Source organism: Macrobrachium nipponense, chromosome 41, assembly GCF_015104395.2.
Source record: "Macrobrachium nipponense isolate FS-2020 chromosome 41, ASM1510439v2, whole genome shotgun sequence".
NCBI lineage: Eukaryota > Metazoa > Arthropoda > Malacostraca > Decapoda > Palaemonidae > Macrobrachium > Macrobrachium nipponense.
This window is the reverse complement of record NC_061102.1, coordinates 18,105,935-18,128,429: the sequence shown is the minus strand read 5'-3', so window position 1 is coordinate 18,128,429 and position 22,495 is coordinate 18,105,935. Positions and strand designations below refer to the sequence as shown.

The window sequence follows — 22,495 nt, the reverse complement described above, 5'->3', positions numbered from 1 at the left end:
GTAGAGGAGCTACATGTACATGTATGCATCTATGAAACATCAATTGCAAGGAACCACCTAAGACATTCTATTGCATAGTTAAGCTCTAATGTAGTAAAGCAAGGGAAAGGAAGCACCTCTGCATGATTGATGGGTATACTATAGTAAATGTTTTACATTATAAAAACTTAAGGTTTGCATAATAAACCCATCAGTCAAAGTAAGCATCAATCCCATTTTAGACAGATCAGCCTCTGAGATGGCTGGTTGGATCCACTGGAGCAGTAAAGGGCAAAATAGGCCTAGACAAGGTGCTGTTACAAAAGAATATATCCAAGGAATAAATTAGATGGTTTGTACTTTACCTTCCAAGATGCTGAAGGTGCACAGATTAATTAAACACTCGGCCAAAACATAGCTGCCCAGCTCCCAGAACACTACATCTTTTGATAAATAAAGATGATGTATCTCAAGGCAAAGAGGGCAAAAGGCTGACTGGCAGCACTATATTGTATGTTTACTTCAAATTTTTGTACTAATTTAAGACTTATTTTGAATAAGTTTCTTAACCAATAAACTCAATAAACACAATTTCATTAAACAATGCACATAACTTAGGTATGCTCCTTTATGAAGTTTATTACCTATTACCTAAGAAAAATTTCAATCTTCAAAAATATACTATTAGGCCATCACACCATACATGGTAAACCAGATTTTATTATGAAACTGTACAAGTATAACTCACTAGTAATGGAGAAGGTATCTTTTACAATGATCTTGGTAGCATGTCCAATAATCAGCTTATGATTTGGTTTCCGAAAGAGTCTGCGTACTAGGAGCCGTTTCAACACCTCCTTCCTTACTATTGGCATTGTCCCCCTCTATCCTTGCATTCCCTTCACCAGCCATCTTATGGATCTCAGCAATCAGTTTTTGCTGTTTCTTTAATTTTTTGGCAGCTTTAGCTGCCTTCTTTTCTTCTTGTTCCTTCTTTTCAAGAGCTTCCTTGAATTTGTCATCTTTAGGATCAATTCGGTAGCCAAACATCTGCCGTATTTCTTCTATTACCTTTTCCTTTTTTGCCTGTAATATGAGATATATTAAATTAATTTACAAAAATACTGAATGCTACCATTTCTTACCATCACCGGTTGAAGAAAAGAGCTGCAACTAACTGACCATAGCTATAAATTTGATTTTGGTTACTGGAATGTCTTGACAAGATTTAAATACAAGTACAGTATATAGTATCAATAAACTTACCAAATAAAATATGGAAAAAAAATCTTATGCTGTAACAACAACTAATACAACCCAAAAATGTCTAGATAATAGTTTTCTTTTGATTAAATTTACACAGACCATCAGGAAACTCTCAAAGGCAAAAACTTTTTCTTTCACTTTGGTAGTTTGAAATTCTATGAATAGTAGAAAAAGAATTAATTTCACATTTAACCCTATAAAAGGAAAAGCTAATGTAAAATCCTAATGATAACAGCAGATCACATTACATACAAAATCCCATATTACAGTATATAAATGTAATGAAAAGTTTCAACCTAAAAGTAATCATGAATGTTCATTAGGCAAATCAAAAGGTTTATGACTCTTATTGAGACTTAACTTAATGAAACACTTGAATAATTCATTAGTAATGCAAAAATCTTGGAAATACAGAGCAGAAATGTCCAAGGTTAATAATAGACATTACCCACAAAACAATAGTAATAACAGTTTAAACACTTATGGCCAAAGAAACTTTCTTGAAAAAGAAATTAGAAGATAGCATGGAGGGTTAAGTTTCAATGATAATTTCAAGCCTCATTCATATGTTACAATGATTCAATTAAAACTCGGCTTCCGCCTAACCTTCCACCTTCAAAATGATATTGTTAAGATACAATAAAGTTTTGTACATACTTACCTGGCAGATATATACTTAGCTATAGACTCTGTCGTCCCGACAGAATTTCAAAACTCGCGGCACACGCGACAGGTAGGTCAGGTGATCCACCATTCCCGCCGCTGGGTGGCGGGGCCTGGAACTATTCCCGTTTTCTAAGCCATAATTTCTCTTCCACCTGTCTCCTGAGGGGAGGCTGGGTGGGCCATTAATCGTATATATCTGCCAGGTAAGTATGTACAAAACTTTATTGTATCTTAACAATATCATTTTTGTACAAGTAACTTACCCAGCAGATATATACTTAGCTGATTGGCACCCTTGGTGGCGGGCAAGAGACAGCTAAAAACAAAATAATAATACTTAAACTAAATACATTAAAAAACAGGGAAAAAACAACCTATGTTCTTGGATAACATAATCCATAGTTCCTACCTTATTGGGCTGAAGACTTCATGACTACTGTCGATGAGTCTGCTTGCCTCAAGAGCTTCAACGAGGAATGAACCTATGGTTGAATAACTCTTTGGATCGTGTCAATGGGGGCTAGCCCGCTTACGCGACAGAGCCTATACTGGATCGTACCAATGGGGGCTGACCCACTTACATGGTAGAGCCTTGACCTTTTGTCATATCAATGGAGACTCGCCCTCTTACATGACAGAGTTAAGGTTATTAAACAAATCACAAAGAGCACTGAAGCCAATCCCGATCACCTGACCATGTTAGTCTTGTTACAATCTATGAATTGTAAGAGGGTCCCTATTCCCTCTGACAATTAACCAATAAAAACAACCACCAATAAACATTAAATTAAGCCTTAAACTAATTAGGAAGGATTAGCCTCAGCCCCTTCTCCCAGCACTGAATTCGCCGAAACATACGCTCCCAGAGCAAAGCACTTTTCGTACGAAATTTTAACGTCTCTTAGGTAATTCGAGGCGAACACCGAATTACATCTCCAAAATGTCGACTCTATAAGAGTCTGAAGAGACCATGTTTTGTGAAATGCCATAGACGTAGCTATGGCTCTCACTTCATGAGCTCTTACTCTGAGAACCTTGAAATGCTCTTCTTCGCATTTAAGGTGAGCTTCCCTTATTAACGCTTTATGAAGAAATGTAAGGGCGTTCTTGGGGGGGGGGGGGGGGGGTTAGAAATCGCTCTTTTCGGATCTCTTACAGAGCACCAAAGACTTTCTTTGTACCTTTCAGCAACTTCTTCTTCTCCAGGTAGAACTTGAGTGCCCTGACTGGACACAAAGTCCTTTCTAGTTCTCTCCCTGTTAATGAAGATATTCCTTTTATCTCAAAACTTCTTGGCCAAGGCTTTGAGGGATTTTCATTTTTCGCTAGAAAAAATGGTTTAAAGGAGCAAATCGCTGAATCCTTCTTAAACCCTACTGTTACCTTTCCAAAGCGTTTTTGCCAAACTCGCTAACTCTCTTGGCTTGTTGCCTAACCGCAAAATAAAAAGGAACAAAGACTTTCTTGTTTAAGTCTCTAAACGAAGCTGCGTGAGGACGGTACAAATTTTTCCGACATTAGGAACTTGAGGACCACATCCAAGTTCCAGCTAGGCTTCTTGATTACATGTTCTTTCGTGGTCTCAAAAGACCTTATAAGGTCATGAAGATCTTTATTGTTTGTCAGATCTATTCCTCTATGTCGAAAAACAGAGGCCAGCATACTTCTGTAACCCTTCACTGTTGAAACTGCCAGGTTACAGTCTTTTCTCAAATATAGGAGAAAATCTGCGATTTCAGTTACAGAGGTACTGGAGGAGGATATTTTCTTTTTCTTCCTACACCATCTTCTAAACAACTCCCACTTCGACTGATATACTTTAGAAGTGGAGACTCTTCTGGCTCTTGCAATAGCTTCGCCACTTCTCGTGAAAACGCCCCTTGCTCTGACAAGTCCTTCGACAGTCTGAAGGCGGTCAGACTTAGAGCGGGGAGGTTTTTGTGAAACCTGTCGAAGTGGGGTTGTTTGAGAAGATCGTTCCTTAGTTGAAGCGATCTTGGAAAATCCACTAACCACTCCAGCACCTCTGTGAACCAATCGAGAGCCGGCCAGAAGGGAGCGATGAGGGTCATTCTTGTTCCTTCCGAGCAAGCGAACTTCCTCAATACTTCTCCTACTATCTTGAAAGGGGGGAGGGAAGGCGTATGCGTCCAAGCCCGTCCAATCTAGCAGAAAGCTGTCCTACTTGATAACGCTGAGGATCCGGAGGATCGTGGGGAGCAATAGGTTTCTTTTAATCTGTGATTCTTGATTGGGCGTACGCGAACAGGTCTATATTGGGCCTTCCCACAGATGCCAAAGTTGTTGGCAAATCTGAGGATTGAGAGTCCATTCCGTGGGTAGGACTTGTTCTTTTCTGCTTAACAGATCTGCCCCGACTTTTTCTCTCTCCCGCACAAACCTTGTGAGGAGAGAGATCTTCCTTTCCTGTGCCCAAATCACAGATCCTTTGCTGATTCGTACAGGGAAAGGAATGCTTCCCCCCTTGTTTCTTTATATAAGCGAGGGCTGTTTGTGTTGTCCGAGTGAATCTGAATCCCCAGACCTGAGACCTGTTCCTCGAAATGAACCAAAGCTAGATGAATGGCTGTTAGCTCCTTTCTTGTTTATGTGCCAGGACACTTGTTCTCCTTCCCAAATGCCTGACACCTCTTGCGAACCTAGGGTCGCTCCCCACCCTGAATCTGAGGCGTCTGCAAACAAACGCTAGGCGAGGGTTCTGTAAGCGAAGGGAGATTCCTTTGCTTAGTTTCTGTGGATCTAACCACCAACGGATATTCTCCTTGATCCGTTTCGAGATTGGAAAAGTATCTCCCAGATTGTTGGACTTCCAATCCCACTTCTCCTTCAGATAAAATTGAAGGGGTCGTAGGTGAAGTCTTCCTAAGGAAACGAACTGTTCCATCGAGGAGAGGGTCCCCAGCAAGCTCATCCATTCCCTCGCGGAACAATGTTCTTTCCTTAAGAAGACTGACACCTTTTCTAAGCAGCGTTCTCAATCCTTTCCTGCGAAGGATACGCTAGAAAATCCCGAGAATCCATCTGAATCCCCAGATATAGACAATACTTTGCTGGGAGTCAGCATGGATTTCTCATGATTTACTAAAAGTCCTAAGGACTTTGTCAACTTTAGAGTAACTAATAGGTCCTCCAGACATTTTTTCTCCGATTGGGCTCTTATTAGCCAATCGTCCAGATATAACGAGATCCTGATCCCTTCCAGATGTAGCCAATACGCTACATTCTTCATGATGTCCGTAAAGACTTGAGGGGCAGTCGAAAGTCCGAAGCACATCGCTCGGAACTGGAACACTTTCCCTTGGAACATGAACCTCAGATACTTCCTTGCTGCCGGATGAATTGGCACATGGAAATACGCATCTTGAAGGTCCAGGGACACCATCCAGTCCCCTGGACGAAGAGCAGATAGAACAGAGGAAGACGTCTCCATTGAAAATTTCTTCTTCAAGACAAAGAAATTCAGGGCACTGACGTCTAGAACTGGTCTCCATCCCCCCGATGCTTTCGGTACCAGGAATAGCCGATTGTAGAATCCTGGAGACTGGAGATCTTGAACCAGTTCTACCGCTTCCTTGGAAATCATCTGTTCCACTGCTTGCAACATAAGCAAGCTTTCCGGACCGGATCCGAGTATCTTGCGGTCAACCTCCCTTGGAGTTTGTCGTCAAGGGAGGATTTTCCCTGAAGGGGATCAAGTATCCTTTTTTCAGGATAGAGAGGGACCAGGAGTCCGCTCCCTTCTGCGCCCAGACTTTGGCAAAGTGGAGTAGCCTGGCGCCTACTTTCGTCTGGAGGACTTCCTGTTCATCTAGACTTCCCGAAGGACCTTCTAGATGGTCTACTCCTTCTCTCTGGTCTTCTACCTCTAAGAGGGGCTCTAGAGAGGAGGCCCTCGAAAGGGCTGAACAAAAGAGGGTCTCTCTTTCTTCTCTATAGGCACTGCCGGCCTAAACTTCTTGGCTGAGTGCGTGAGGAGATCTTGAGTTTTGGCCTTCTCCGTAAGAGATTTCGAAACCTCTCTAACCGTCTCTTGTGGAAAAAGGTGCGGGGATAATGGAGCAAAAAGAAGAGATGTCCTTTGCAAGGGTGATACTGCTTTTGCTAAGAAAGAGCTAAAGACAGATCTCTTCTTTAATACTCCCGTTCCAAAAAGAGAGGCAACTTCCACAGAACCGTCCATGACCGCTCTGTCCAGGCAAGCCAGGACGCTCGAAAGTTCCTCCATGGAAACAAAGTCAGTGTCCTGAGCTCTCTTCGCTAATGCTCCTAAAGCCCAGTCCATAAAGTTGAAGACTTCCAGGGTTTTAAAGAGGCCCTTTAGAAGGTGGTCCAGCTCACACATGCCCCAAGTCGCCTTAGCAGAACAGCAACGACTTCCTCCTAGCAGAGTCCACTAAGGAAGCAAAATCCGCATCCGCGGAAGAAGGCAGGGACCTAACCCATCGGCTCTTTGGTCTCGTACCACCTTCCTGGTTTGCCTGTTAACTTGGAAGGAGGGCAGGAAAAACTGTCTTGCCCGCTTCCCTTCTGGAAGTCAACCACTCTGAAAAAGTTTTTAATGCCTTTTTCATACAAAGAGCGGGGCGCATCTTGACGAAGGAAGACGATTTGAGAGCTTTAGTGCTGGACATCAACGATCCTGGTGAAGGAGGGTCCGCAGGATGAAGGGAGTCTCCGAACTCCTTTAGCAGCAAAAGAGAAAGTCTCTTGTAGTCAGAAACTGCTACATCTACAGGAATCTTCGTCTTCCGATACCTGGTCCAACTGATCTACAGAAGGAGATCGTTTTGGAGTGATCTGGCTCTTCCCGGGAGAAGATTAGCACTCCTATACGAAGAGTGAGGCTCCTGTCTGTCGGAAACACTCTTGTGCCTACTAGACTCTTGTTGTCTAGGTTCGTCGGGTTCGTGGCGCTTGCTAGGCTCCTGGCGTCCTGATTCAGGGCGCTTGAAAAGATCCCCGCGTCCTGATTCCTGACGCTTAACAGGCTCTTGGCGCCCTAACACTTGACGCCTAACCGTACTCCTGGCGTCCTGTTTTCTGGCGTTCCTAACCTTACCTTGGCGCCCTGACTCGACTCCCCCCATGGCGGCCCTGGACTCCTGGCGCCCTGACTCCTGGAGTCCCTGGCTCATAGCGGTTCCTGATTGCCTGCCTTCCTTTAGCAGAAAACAAAAATTCCTGACGTCCTGAATCCTGTGTTCTAAAGAGGCTCTTGACGCCCTTTCTTGCGTCTTGCTGCCTCTTTGCGCCTGTCTGGCTCCTGGTCTGGAAGACCCAAGGGATCCTGATACCTAAATCGGTTTTCCGGTTCCTTGCACCTAAACCGATCGAGACTTCTGCTCGATTCGCTGCGTCTAAGAGGGCTTCTTCGGGGAAGACAGCCTATAGGGCGAAAGGGCTCTTCTCTCAGGAGAACAACTCCTATCAGACGAGTCTCTCGACGAAGGCGATAAACGCCCTGGAGATCGTGAGAGTTCTCTCCTATACGAAGCAGGACGCTTAGCGGAACTCTTAACAGGTGAGCGAGACATCCTTCCTCCTTGTAGAGTCTTAGCAAAGAGCCTACGAGCGAAGCTCAACTGCTTCTTGCAGATTAACCAAAAACTTCTTGTCGGATCCTGAAGAGCAGGCTCCTCTTGTCTAGTCTTCTTAGGTCCCGAAGGCCAATCCTCGGGAAAAACGCTCTGGGCTGGAGTCAGCCGCATCTCCTTTAGGCGCCTTCCAGGCTCTCTTCAAAGGGCGCGAAAGGGAGGCCGAACTCCATCCTCGTTTAGGAGAGGAAGAGTCTGAGGCCGAAAAACACTCCTTTAGGACGCCTTTTCTGCGGCAATCCGAGGCAGCCTGGGACTTAACAACAGGATCTGCCGAAGGGACGCCTGACCGTTGGGGATGTTCTGCATCCTCCCTGCGGCTTTCGACATTCCTCCTCCCCTGGTCCTGGAGTTTGGAAGAGTCTAGGCCTCGGAGCAATGAGGAACCGGTCAGACGCCCCCTCCACTGCACTGGGGACACTGCACAAGTCACTATCACCACTCTTACCTTGGTTTAGAGCTCGTAGCTGAGCTTGAAGTTTCTTAATTGAAGCTTTTACATTTTCCCTCTCTGACGAAGAATCTTTGGATTCAGAACAGGGAGAAGCAGCTGAGGCTAAGGGAAAATTGTTAGAAGGAGAGTTAATTTCTTGTTCTAAGGAGCAAGATCTACTAGATGACCTAGCTGAAGCCTTTCTCACTCTATCTCTCTCAAGCTTCCTAACATATGATGATAATTCCTTCCATTCAAGCTCCGTAAGGTTCTCGCATTCCACACAGGTGTTAATAAAAGAACATTCATTCTCCCTGCATTTAGCGCAAATACTATGAGGATCCAATGCCGATTTAGGCAGCCTAACCTTACAGTCTTCCCTACTGCAAACTCTAAACATAGGTGAAGCCTTAGCGTCAGACATCATGAAAGAGTAGTCAAAACCAAAGTCGAAAAACAGTCCACAATAAGCGTATGCCAAGCCAGAGAAAAAAACAGAATACGTCACCAAAAAACCAATCCAAATTCTCGGCAAACGAGTTGAAATCCAAGATGGAGGAACGAACAATAGGTGTTGTCCGTTCAACCGACAGAGAAATTATGGCCTTAGAAAACGGGAATCTTTTTTCCAGGCCCCGCCACCCGCGGCGGGAATGGTGGATCACCTGACCTACCTGTCGCGTGTGCCGCGAGTTTTGAAATTCTGTCGGGACGACCGAGTCTATAGCTAAGTATATATCTGCTGGGTAAGTTACTTGTACAAAAATAGTGCATTGTTCCGGTATGGTATACAAACCTTTCGGTCCTTTTACAATAGGAAGGTAACTAGCGGCCGCTGGACGGTCGTAAGCTTCGAACAAGGGAGTTCAGTAGTCAACTACTTGTCCGACAGTGCGTGCGCCGTGCGACTGGGAGGTGAAGAACCACTTTTGCTTTCGGCCTTGTGGTGTGAGGATGTGTTGGCCATCGCTCTCTGCCCGCTTCATCGTCGTATGCTTTGCTTTGTTGTGAATTTTTCAACTTGGTTTGTCAGTGTTTGAAAGTGAATTGTAAGTACGTACTGTCTTTTTCATCTTTTATTACATTGATTTTTTTTTTATCATCGGACATGCTCGGAGCTGAGGGCACGAATGCTCTCGGGCCGAGCCGTGTAACATTGTTCGAATTAGTCGGAGGTGTAGTGCGGGGGGCAGGGGGAACGAACGCCTGCCAAGGAATCGTTGGAAGCTCTCCCGCGACTCCCTTGGTAACCGATACTTCGTCTTCTCTCCTGCCCCCCCCCCCCCCCCCCCCCCCCCCGCTCATCTCCCACGTATGGCACCTTCCCCTTCGGGAGGGGGGTTTCGAGGTCCTTCTTCTTCGCCCGATCCGTCGAGCGTAGAGGAGGGCGCTCGTTACCCGACGTGCATTTGTATTCGGGGTCTTCCGTTCGTTCGGGGTGGGGCTTGTCCCCCCCCCCCCCCCCCCCCCCCCCCCCCCCCCCCCCCCCCACGCGAGGGGGAACCACTACTGTGGTACCCGACTCTTGCTTCCACAGGTGCTCTGCTGTGGGGAATGATCTTGGACAGGTGTGGGCGTCATTGGGACTGCAGGGCGTGCCGAGTGTCCAGGGGCTGCTCCATCATATGACAGGGTCTGGGACGGTCACCCATGGAGTGATGACCACCACGATCTCTACTCCAGGGTATGCCGCCCCTCTTCATCTGGTATAATTCCCCCACGTGATGTCATGACTCCTACAGCCGCCGTGCAAGGGCCGATTGCCGCCGGTACCCAGGAATGTCGCTGGCTGCTGCCCCGTCTCCTGGACTACCCTGTGCTACCTGCCGTACCTGCCGCTGATGCTGTGCTGGCTGTTCTGCCGCTCCTGCCGTTCCTGCTATTCCCGCTGTTCCCGTACCTGCCGATGTCATCCCAGTCCACGGTGTTGCTGCCCCAGACACTGGTCTGTCCGGACAGGTGCAGCCGGGCCCTGTTGCTTCGGCAACAGCAGCCCCGGCTCCATCCTGGATGGCTGACCTCACGTCTGTCCTGAGGAAGCTGATGAAGAAGAAGAGGAAGAGGAGGAAGGTGTCGTCGTTGTCTTCGTCGTCTGCAGCCGCCTCTTCCCCTTCGACTTCCAAGGCTACCCAGCCGCGGAAGAAGAAGGCTGCCTCCACCCCTCCTGAGAAGGCTCCTTCGGGAACTTCTCAGGGCCCGTCCCACCGGAGGGGTCCTTCCGCTGGTCCTCCTGCTCCTTCGGGAGTAGGGCCCGTCTCTCCTTCCGCAAGGAAGAAGAAGACGGGGACCAGAGGGGTACCGGCTAACACCGGTACTTTCCTCGCCTGGTGCTAGAGGTTCCGCCGCTACACCCAGGTTCTGTCTCGGCCTCTCGTCCGCGAGAGGGTACCGAGTGTACGATCACCCACGGGTGGCCGTGCAGCTAAGACCAAGACCAGAGCTAACTCGGCGCCAGGATCACGGCACGGATTGGAAGGCTGGCAAGAGCCACTCAGGTGACTCTCGCCAGGCCAGCGGCCACTCTCATAGCGACCAGCCGGTCACCCAGGTTGACGCGACGGTCCCAGACTGGCCACAGGCTGAGGCTGTGAAGAGGTCCCCCCGATCGCTGGCGCCAGTGGTTTCAATGCGTCGTGAGGACACGCACTGGTCTCACCGCGACAGTGGTCTCTGCAGGTCTCCTGACCGCCGCTCCAACAAGGGACTGGACGGGTAGGGGTGGGACCAGCAGCAGTTCCTCTGACGCATGAGATCGGGCCGCTGTTCTCAGTCCAGCCACTCTCCCCAGGGGAGCGGCGCGACCAGGCCTGCAGCTCATTGGCGATTGCCTGCAGCCCCCCAAGCACACCGGTTCTGCCGGCGAGCGAGGGGAGAGCATCAGGTCTTTCTCTCCTGTTCCTCCAACTTCCTCGGTTACACCGGGAAGGGCGAGATAACAAGGAGTGATCGTAAGGGGCGCGCCCCCAAACAATGGCCTACGTGCCAGGCACGGTCCTCGGATCGACCAGGTCATACCCGCAAGTGGCAGGAGGAGACCGGGAGGGGTCTGCCGCTGTTCCTCCCTCTGAAGGAGGAGGGTCTCGGAATCACTCTTGCTGGAGGGGCTTGATGGTCCTACTCCTCAAGATGCGGGTATTCCTGAGATCCAGAGAAATTTTGCTGAGGTCATTGTGCTGATTCGTCAGCACAACGACCTCAGGGAATGATCGCCAGCCGCTGGTCCAGACCAGCAACTCGACATAAGACCAATGCTCCGTTTCCTTGGTCCAGCTTTTCTCCAAGAAGCCGCTGGTCCAGACCTGCAGCTCAATCGCCACCGTCGGTTGGCGATCGCCTGCAGTCCTCCCAGCCTAATAGCATGCTAGTAGGACGGGTAGGAGCATCAGGTCTTCCTCTCCTGTCCCTTCAACCTCCTTAGGCTACACCGGGAGGAACAAGGCAAGCAGGAGTGACTGTGAAGGTGGGGGGCTGGCAAGGACGTGACGGTCCGTCTGGACCACGCATTCAAGAGAACATGGCGCGCTCCCCCTTCGGTCCTCTTGAGAGGTTTCAGCCTCGACGAGACTGAATGGGATGTGTCTGGAGGACGGTATCGGCTCTCATCCTGTCAGGGTGCTCCATCGGCCCCCAGCCCACCCACGACGTTTACGGTGGCGGCAGACATTAACCTACAGTACGAGTTCGTAACCCTCCTTGGGAAAAACGTTTTCTCCTGACAATACATTTTTCCAGACTGAGGCCATCGCCGCAAGGTGATGGCTGCTCGTACTTGCTTCTCCAACTGCTAGTTCCGCTGGGAAGGTGAGCGAGTATCCAATTCCTCCCCCCGCGTGAAGTCACAATAATCAACAGATATCACAAGTTTAACATACGACTAGAATTTGAGAAATATCTAGAAGTGTTCGTGAACTATCGGTGATAAAGATTAGTGTGAAAATAGTGGATGGATAAAGCGTCTTCTAAGTTAGTTTATCAAGTGTAATACTATAAGTCGAACAAGATGGCAGTAAGTTCCAACTGCGGGAAAAGGTGCGTAATTTGGCGTGTCTAGCAGATTCGCATACATGAGGTAGCAGGAAGGGAACTGGCATTTCTCATCTATGAAATCAGCAACAGTCCTAACCAAAAAGATACCAAAAAAGCATTCATATATATTAGAAGGATATAATCCTTCAAACTGGAACAAATCTAATGAAAACATCTTGAAAATAATTGAAGAAGTTTCCAAATAAAAATCCAAGTGGTCAAGAGACTCAGTAAAGAAAATATACATAAACCAACATATTCCGACAAAGAAAATGATAAGGTGAATCTTGTGAATATACTAATTGATGCATTAGGAAAAAGAATGCCAAAAGCATGCAAACTGTGTAAGGTTTGGTATAGCATAGTCAATCCACAAAACCTAATCAGAAAATGTGCTGCATGCAACATTCCGACCCATCCACCAGTGTTGCTGAGGTAATACAAGATTTGAGAAAAGATACAAGAATTTTTTTGTTCAACATGTCTATCATGGATAGACAATGTTATTAAATCAAGATTGAATGTACAAATAGTTGAGGATGAAGAAGAAGAGGAAGAGGAAGAAGAAGAAGAAAAAGAGAAGAGGAAAACGGAAGAGAAGTAAACAAAATGAAATGACAGAAAAAAATAAGGAAAACAAAGAACAAGATAAAAGTATGGATGCAGAGATACTCATTGATACACATAGCAGGCTAAAGCAGCATACCTACGAAGAAATCAATTACGATATGACAACAGAAAAGCAAATCCCGAAGAGGCTCTACCCAGATCTATACAATGACGGGAAAGAGGAAAAAATATGACAAGAAAGACAAAATCTGCAACCTTTTGAAAAGAGGGAATTGCAGATTTGGAGAAAGATGTTACTACAAACATCCTAAGATATGTCAAAACTATGAAATATATGGTAAATGTGCATACTTAGATGGATATGGGGATGATTGCAGAGATCTGCATCCAAAAATATGTAAAAACCTAAAAGAAGGAAAAGGATGTAAGTTCGACAAAAAATGCAAATATATGCACCCTGTAGCCATGAATCATAATCAAATAAATAACCAACCAAGTAATAAAATCCAAAATAAGAAAGAAACAAATAAAGAGAGAAATCAAGAATATCAGGTAAAGAGAAAAGCAAACCACCAATGAGATATGCAGAGGTGTCAGCAAAGAATTTCAAAGCATCAGCTCCGAAATTCTACTCAAGAGATAATAACTGTATTTATTATTGCAAGAGGATATTGCAGAAACGGAGAAAATTGCAGATTCAGACACAAAATGAATAATTATGATGAAGGAAGATCAAATATTTTATGGAAAAGTTGGATTTTTTAATGTCAGAATTTCTGGAAATGAAAAAAAGAACAACATACCAGAAACAGAAAGAGACATGGGAAAATCCTTATTACTATCAGTATTAAATGAAGGAGAAAACACGCAAACCATCATAGTGATGAATGCGCAGGGTTTAGTTACGAGTAACTCAAAAAGAAAAATAGAGTACTTAGAAGAACTAACCCAAAATGAAAAGAAAATAGATATAATGAATATAAGTGAAACCTGGTATTCCCAAGAGACTGGGAATGATGATCAAATAAAAGGGTTCCAAACTATAGATCAGATAGAAAAAATAGGAATCAAGGGGGAACCGCAATATATGGGAAAGACAAAAAACAAGGAAAAATATATGAGAAATATAGTAACTCAGAATGTGAACTAATAGCGGTAGAATTTGAATCTGAAAAATTGATGAACATAGTAATATATAGACCTCCTAATACTAAAGAGTTTGACTTAATAATTGAAAAATTGGATGATATATGTAGAAATCACAAGGACTGGACTATTCTCCTATCTGGTGACTTCAACTTTCCTTTCGTAGAATGGAAAGAAACGAATAGGAGATTGTGGTTGTACTTATACATAAAAAAGAGGAGTAATAGTAGTGCAGAAGATAAGAGGCAATTTGAAAAGCTATTAGATATCTACTAGAAATACAACATTCAACAAATAAATCACCTGCCAACAAGAAAGGAAAATACTTTAGACCTAGTATTTGTGAACGAGATGAATTATGTTAAAGAAATAATAGTTTTATAATGCAGATTATTTCAGACCATAATGTCATAGAATTAACAGTTCATTCCAAAGCAAGTGAAATAGATAAGCAGAAGAAATGAAAAATGGGGAAGGATATGGAAAATACAACTTCTACAGTAAAAAATATAAAATGGTCAGAAAATTTAATGAAGAATTAAACAAAGATTGGATAACATTTTCGTAAGTGATGACATAAGGGTAAATACGGAGATATTATATAAAATATTGGAGATAATAGTGGAAAAATATATACCGAAGAAGAAAAGTAAACATCATTCATGCATACCAAGAGACAGAAGAATCTTGTTCCAGAAAATCAGAAAGTGGAAAAAAGGTCTTGCAAAAGAAAAAAAAATGCATGGAAAGTTATAGAACAAAAAGAAAAAATAAAAAAGTAAGATAAAAAAAGCAGAAAAAAGAAAAAAAAGATTATACAATCAAAAGAAAATGAAAAACGGGACTTGGAAGAAAAAACCCTATTAATATCAAGCAAAACCCCAAACTATTATACTCATATGCGAAGAAGATGAATAAAAGAAGAATAGAAATAGGCCCTCTGAGAATTGAAGGGAGATTAACGAATGAAAAAAAGGAAATTTGCAACATACTGCAGAACGATATAAGAGAGAATCACCCCTAGAATAGATAATGAAGATAATGATATTAAAAAAAGGAAAGTATGGAATAGAGAGTAGGGATGAAAATAAGGGTGCAATATTTAGCTGACATAGATATTAATGAAGCTGATATTGTGCAGGCTATTAATTGAAATTAAAAATGGAGCTGCTGCAGGGCCTGATGGCAATTCCTGCTATTTTGTTAAAGAAAGTAGTTCATTCTATCGCAAAGCCACTTGCAATATTATTAAGACAAAGTGTAGATACAGGCAAGATATATGATGAGCACAAATTAGCGTATATTACCCCTACTTTCAAAAGTGGATCAAGACTAGAGGCAAGTAATTATAGGCCTGTGAGTCTAACTCACATATAATGAAAGTGTATGAAAGGGTAATGAAGAAAAATATTATGAAACATTTAATTAACAAAAAAATAATTTGTTTAATAAAGGACAACATGGTTTCGTACCCGGTAAACCAAAAAAGTACACAAACCCAACTGTTAGTCCACCGTGGAAAACATATTCAAAAATATGAAAAGCGGAAATGAAACAGATGTGTTTGGATTTAGACTTTTGCAAAAGCTTTTGATAAAGTAGACCATAATATATTAGCGAAGAAAATTAGAAACACAATATCGTGGATAAAGTAGGAAGATGGTTAAAAGAATTTTTTACACAACAGAAAACAGATAGTTATGCAAACGACGAGAAATCGGATGAAAGCCAAGGTAATATCCGGGGTGTGCCGCAAGGTACGGTGTTAGCTGCAATACTGTTTGTTATTATGATTGAAGACATAGACAATAATGTTAAGGATTCGGTAGTGAGTAGTTTTCGCAGATGACACAAGAATAAGTAGAGAAATTACTTGTGATGAAGATAGGAACGCTCTACAAAGAGACCTTAACAAAGTATATGCATTGGGCAGAGGTAAAATAGGATGGTATTTAACTCTGATAAATTTGAAATCCAATAAAAATTATGGAGACAGAGAAAGAAGCTATATTGCATATAAGGGACCTAATAATGAGACCATCACAAATAAGGAAGCAGTTAAAGACCTGGTGTGATGATGAATAGAACATGTTATGCAATGATCAAATAGCAACTCTGTTGGCAAAATGTAAAGCAAAAATGGGAATGTTGTTACGGCACTTCAAAACAAGAAAAGCTGAACACATGATTATGCTTTATAAACATATGTTCGTAGTCCCACTTGAATATTGCAATATGATATGGTACCCACACTATCAAAAGGATATTGCACAAATAGAGAGTGTACAAAGGTCCTTTACAGCTAGAATAGAAGAAGTTAAGGACCTAGACTACTGGGAAAGACTACAATTCTTAAAATTATATAGTCTGGAAAGGAGAAGAGAACGCTACATGATAATTCAGGCATGGAAAACAGATAGAAGGAATAGCAGAAAATATCATGGAACAAAAAATATCAGAAAGAGCAGCAAGAGGTAGATTAATAGTGCCCAAAACAAAAATATACCCAGGAAAAATAAGGAAAGCACACAGGACATTAATCCACTACGCACCAGCATCGATAATGCAGCGTCTATTCAATGCGTTGCCAGCTCATCTGAGGAATATATCAGGAGTGAGCGTAGATGTGTTTAAGAATAAGCTCGACAAATATCTAAACTGCATCCCAGACCATCCAAGATTGGAAGATGCAAAATATACCGGAAGATGTACTAGCAACTCTCTGGTAGACTTAGTTAAGGTGCCTCACACTGAGGGACCTGGGGCAACCCGAACAAGATGTAAGGTCTGTAAGGTAAGGTCTCCTTACGGCTACGAAGGAAAGGGGAGGGATCCTGCAGAGTTCTCTGTAGGATTCCACGTTGGGGACTGCGTTCCTGGGGGGGACCTTCGGGTCCTACCTGACGTACCTAAGTCCCCGTCATTGAGGAAAGGATCCTGTCCCATCCTCGATTTCTACGGGAATCGGGAGGACCACCAACCAATGATCGTCTGACGAATTCGGTGCGAGTTTCGCTGAACGCTTAGAATTCTGCGGAATTTCTAGCACTCTCAGAGTGTTCAAGTTTTTTTACGATCTGCAGACACTTGGGCGAAACCATGGTCCAAAGTGGGCTAGATCAGAATCCCCGATACAGTGGTCCCCCCGTATTCGCGGGGGATGCGTACCAGACCCCCCCGTGAATAGTTAGAACCCGCGAATGTTTGGAACCCCTATAAAAATGCTAAAAACAGCCTATTTTGTTAGTTAAAACTCAAGAAAAACCCACTAAAAATGTTCATACTTGGTTTTTTTAATAGTTTTACCACAAAAAGTGCATTTTATGATGAAATTCATAAAAAAAACCAGGAATTTGTGGATATTTATCATAGAAAAATACCACTAATGCACAAATTTTCCGCGAATAATGCGGGGAAACGTTCCCCAGAGAAATCCGCGAATGTGTGAGTCCGCGAATCTGGAGAACGCGAATACGTGGGGTCCACTGTAATTGTTACTACGATAATTGGGAATCTCGCCGAATGCTCGAATTCCTGGAATTTCTAGCGTTTGGAAGAAGCACTGCTGCTGAAGGAAGAATATCTACAGTAGCAACCAACTCTGGGATAGAGAAGAACGGACGGGAACATCCAGTTTGGCTTGAACTATCGTCTTTGGTATTCTGTTATCACCATTGAAGCTTTCCTTTGGGGAAGACTTCTCCTTCACTCTCTTGATTAGAGAACGAAGGGTGTTGGCTTCCAATCCTTATTCTCATTCCTCGAAAGAAAAAGAATTTAGGATGGAGGTCGTTGTACAGGAACCTACAAATATACTACGTATATTACCCTCGCGACATGATTCTGTTAATCAGTTGAATTGCCCGGGGTGTAGGCGCATACCATAGTTAATTCTACGGATTGTGACCGAGACGAATAGTATCCTAATTGAACTGCAACTCGGGACTGCCTGCAACCTCCCAGGAGTTACCAGTTTCAATTTTAAGAAACTTATGGTATTGTCACGACAACACCACCTCAGCTTTTGTATTTACCGAAATCCGTTTCGTTGAAATATAATTGCTCGAGCATATTTTTTTACGCTCGATGATTCTAGCCGAACGCATTCCTTCATGGAATGGATTACCTGGCAACTCAGGAAGACGAGTGAGCAAGAGCTAACTGTGTATTGGACTGCCGACGGCAGCCCAGTACCAGCTGGCTCTCCGAGATGCATGGCCGGTTTATGTCTCTCTCCCCTACAATGATTGACTGCCGAACCGTATCTCTGCCCGACAATCACAGACTTAGGTCTCTGATTGACGGGGATTCTCGCATACATGAATGATCATCTACTGCATCGCCTTGGAGCATTGCAAGAATTTTCAAGAGATATCTCTTGGACTCTTTCATCTTTCTGTTTACCGCACAGTAACAGAAGTCTGTAGCCTAGTCTCCCACTGCATCACACCCCTGCGATAATGCGGAATGATTTCTTCAGACATCTGAGTTTGTCTTCTAAAATATCTCGTATTCGTAGGTGTGCAATTGTTCATTGTTCACCCCGAATTACAGATGTATACGGAAGACATCGCCTCCTGCCCTGCCAACTCTACTTCCAAATGATCAGCCATGAGAAGCAGTTTCTCCAGGCAGTACTTCCCTGTGTTTTCTACTGAAAAACGCCCCGCTTTCATTGCAACCACGACTCCTCACCGGACAGCAATGAAATAGCGGTTTAGAGTTTTCAGTCCTTTGTAAACACAGGTTCAGAATCTTGAGAATCCTCTCGATTCGGCTGTGAAGACATAGGTTACATTCACCCTCCACCTTCATCTTCAACGGCACACAGTGTTGTTTCTCCTTAGCTGAGATTCAACTACTATGAGAATGTCTTGCCATCAGGGACCTCGGTCTCTAGAAGGCAATTTACTTTCGCCTGTTGGGCACATGCCTTAAGAGAATCATCACCTCGCCGTCTTGCATCAGTGGTAAAAAAATAGACGATTTGTATGGTCTCTAAGCATAACCCTTTAAAGGCGAAGGTCACGTGACTTGCTCAGATGCTTGGATAACTTGCCTCACACTCCGAACTCAGTCAGTCGGCAGCTGTCAGAGCACCCGAGTCAGTTACGATCTACGCTGTGTACTTGGTTCGGTTGTTCCAGATCAATCATTACTTTGTCCTAATAGCTTGTCCCAGTACCCATACCATCACGACCCACCATGGAGTGTCGGTGTCCTATCCACTACAGAGAAGGCAGACTTCGCTGCAATGGATACGAGAATGCGAGACACTTCGCTGGAGACGGATAAGCCACCAGTATGGTATTGGACATCACCGAAGTCGAGAAGAGGGATAGGTCATAGCGACTATTCCGCTTTTTTCCCTCTTGAGTTGAGAACTGCATGGCTTTTCCTGCAAAGTCAAGCATCCAGGGGATGGGGATCTGTGACGCTCGATTTCGTACCGAACTTCGTAGCGAAGACTCAAAAGCCTTTGGTCCCTGCCGATCGGTTCGAGTCCTTTACAATCCCCTCCCTAATGGACTTCACCGCCTTCGATGCAAAGGAGATACTGCTTTGTCCTGTGAGGGCGCGACGGCGCTATCTGAAGAGAACTCGACACCTCAGGTCTGAGTGTTGACGCCTCTTCGTTAGCACCGCGATGACCAAGAAAGAAATATACCGGAACACTCTTTCTTTCTGGCTGCGTGAGGTGATCAGGAGGGCGTACGAAGCTGATGGTAGCGACGACATCCATACCCTTCGTCCGAGAGCCCACAAAGTCAGGGGTCTGGTTCAACCAGACCACATGCACCTCCTTCTACCTTCAGGATATAGCCCACAGCTCCTTGGACACTTGTTCCTTAGGACCCGTGGTGGCGGCTCAACACGTTGTGTAGCTAACCCAGACCCTAGCAGGCTGAACAGCATCGATTCCTGGTGTGACTGTAGAATGGATGACTGAATGAGAGTGTGACTGGCTCCTCTTTCCATCTTTTTCTCTCTTCTACCTGTGGGCAGAGGGACACGGTCGTCACCCTGCTGGAAAGGATGAGATGCAGGTAAGCTACTCGACGAGCCCCCATCCTATTCCCTTTCACTAGGGATAGGGTGAATATCCACCACTTCCCCCAAACCCCCCAACAAGGGGGGGGGGGGGGGGGGCGAAGTGGAAGCCAACAAGAGACAAACTCATAACTTTATGTTGCCTCTTGCAAACAGGAACAAGTTCTTGCTTGTTAGTTTTAAGAGATAAGCTTGCCTCTCTCTTATCACTTGGATCCAGAGGTCTGACCATTGGTCCTGCGGTGCACACCCCGATCAATTGGACAGAGGCTAGGATACCCTCCCGAGCTCTTAAGACCAGGGAAGCAATCCAAGGTTGGGCGAACACCAGTCTGTTCACAAAAGACTCAGATTCCTCCCACCAAGAAGTGAGTCTTCCTATTGTAAAAGGACCGAAAGGTTTGTATACCATGCCGGAACAAATGACAATTTGTCCAAAATTGCATTTTTCCTAACTATACAAACCTGAGGTCCTTTTACATATAGTCCCACCTCATGCCACCCCTCACTCTGCATTTTTTGCCTGGGCCTAAAGCATAAGTGATTCTTCACCTCCCAGTCGCGTGGCGCGCGCACTGTCGGACAAGCAGTTAACTACCAAACTCCCTTGTTCGAAGCTTACGACTGTCCAGCTGCCGCTAGTTACCTTCCTATTGTAAAAGGACCTCAGGTTTGTATAGTTAGGAAAAATGCAATTTTGGACAAATTGTCATATTAATGATAGTTTCTGATGTAATACTGTCTTAGAGCTGCAACAGAAAAAGACCTCTGACTGACATTCAACTCAGCAAACTGAACAATTCTGTCCCTAGAATACTGGATATAATTAGCCTTTGGATTAGAGACATATTGGGTTGACAAGCAGACAACTTCAACACTAGTGTTGAGCTTAAAATACGTTCCCTTCACTGGGAGGCATCTTTTGATTTCAAGAAAAAAGTCTAATGGAAGTGTTTGGTCGTCCACACCTCATGCATCCAAAAAATGTTATTGTTATAATACAATTAAGTTTGTTCATACTTACCTGGCAGATATATATATAGCTGTATTCTCCGAAGTCCGACAGAATTTCAAAATTCGCGGCACACGCAGTGGGCGGCCAGGTGGTAGTACCCATTCCCGCCGCTGGGAGGCGGATATCAGGAACTATTCCCATTTTCTATTCATATTTTATCAGTGCCACTGTCTCCTGAGGGGAGGTGGGTGGGCACTTTAATTATATATATCTGCCAGGTAAGTATGAACAAACTTAATTGTATTATAACAATAACATTTTGTTCATGAAACTTACCTGACAGATATATATATAGCTGAATCCCACCTTCGGATGGTGGGAAGAGACAGAATAGGATTTTTGGGAAACTAAATTAAGTAGATGATATACATCTTGGTTCCTCACCTGTTAGCATAGCCGACTTCGTGATTACTGTCACCAAAGTCTGCTTCTGCGTTACTAGAGTTGCCAGCGAGGTAGAGACCTGTAATGCTGGTGCGCTCTAGATGATCTGTCAACGGGGGCATGACCACAATGTGACTAGACCATATGACCATACTTCTGAGGGCAACGAAGCTAAAAACCACCACCTGACCTAACCTATCAAAGTTAGTTCCATAACTTCTAGGCTAAAGAAAAGGAACGCGCCTCAAGCGACCAACCCTTCAAAGTTAAAAGCACACCTATCCCTTTTCTATAGGATAGGATTCGTGTTGCTTGCTGCCCCCAATAATATATCTACGGATATGTATGGTCCTAGCGACTTACAGATCTCAAATGTCGTCTTCACATCCCGTCGGGAGTGTGAAGCGAACACAGAGTTGCTTCGCTAAAGCGTGGCACACATGTTTACTGAGTGTCATGCCCTGTTGAAATGCTTCCGAGGCCGCGCCCTCACCTCTTGAGCATTCATATTAAGAAAAAATCTCAATCTTTATGCAAACATAATGAATGAGACTTCTTAAAAGAACTCCTTGACTATAATGCCAGGGTGTTCTTGGACATGAACCAGTCTGGTCTTTTACGGAACACCGCAGATTGTCCGTTGACCTCGACTTTCCATAGTTTTATCAAGATAAAACTTGAGAGACCCGACAGGGCACAGGACTCTCTAATGCCCTTGCCCAACAATTTGTGCCATACCCTTGGTCTCCAAGCCTTCGGGTCAAGGGTTAGACAGGTTTTCGTTCTTATCAAGAACGGAAGGCTTAGAGGACAGACCGCATTATGTCCTTTAAAGCTAAAACCTCTGATGATGGCTAAAACCTCACTAACCCTCTTTGCCGTGGCTAGAGCGGTTAGAATGTTATCCTTTCTGGTCACGTGTATTAAGTTCGCAGAAAGGATAGGTTCGAAATGCTTTTTGGCATCAAAAGAAACTCAGACTAACGTCTAAGTTCCATTCCGGAAACCTGCGATCCAGAGAATTTCAAGATCTCCCCAGACCTCAAAGATCGTGAAGCTTTGTTGTTTGACAGAACCGAATCTCTGAGCCTAGAGGCCGTCAACAAACATATTTGCATATTCTACAATAGTTAGGACTTCTATCTTATCTCATACTTCATACGGAAAGATAGAACCATAAAGAAATTCACAGAGGTCGAGGTGGAGGAACAGTCATTTCCCTTCACTATCTCCAGAAACGGCCCCCTCACCGATTGAACACTGAAAATGAAAAGGAGGCAGCCCTGCTGTTGCCTTGGCCAAGAGGAATGCCATTAATCTTGAAGATCTTATCGCTTCTCGATA

The 22,495-nt window shown here is 44.5% G+C and overlaps 2 protein-coding genes across 3 annotated transcripts in view; one reads left to right on the top strand and one right to left on the bottom strand.

The window, feature by feature from the left end:
• The window catches only part of LOC135212554 (large ribosomal subunit protein mL64-like), a 146,909-nt gene that overhangs the window by 72,894 nt on the left and 51,520 nt on the right, over positions 1 to 22,495 (top strand). The window lies entirely within an intron of this gene.
• The window catches only part of LOC135212551 (large ribosomal subunit protein mL64-like), a gene marked incomplete at its 5' end in the record, with an annotated part of 37,987 nt that continues 16,175 nt past the window's right edge, over positions 684 to 22,495 (bottom strand). The window contains 1 exon segment of the mRNA XM_064246086.1: positions 684 to 1,065. Within this exon segment, the coding sequence (XP_064102156.1) occupies positions 784 to 1,065 (282 nt within the window).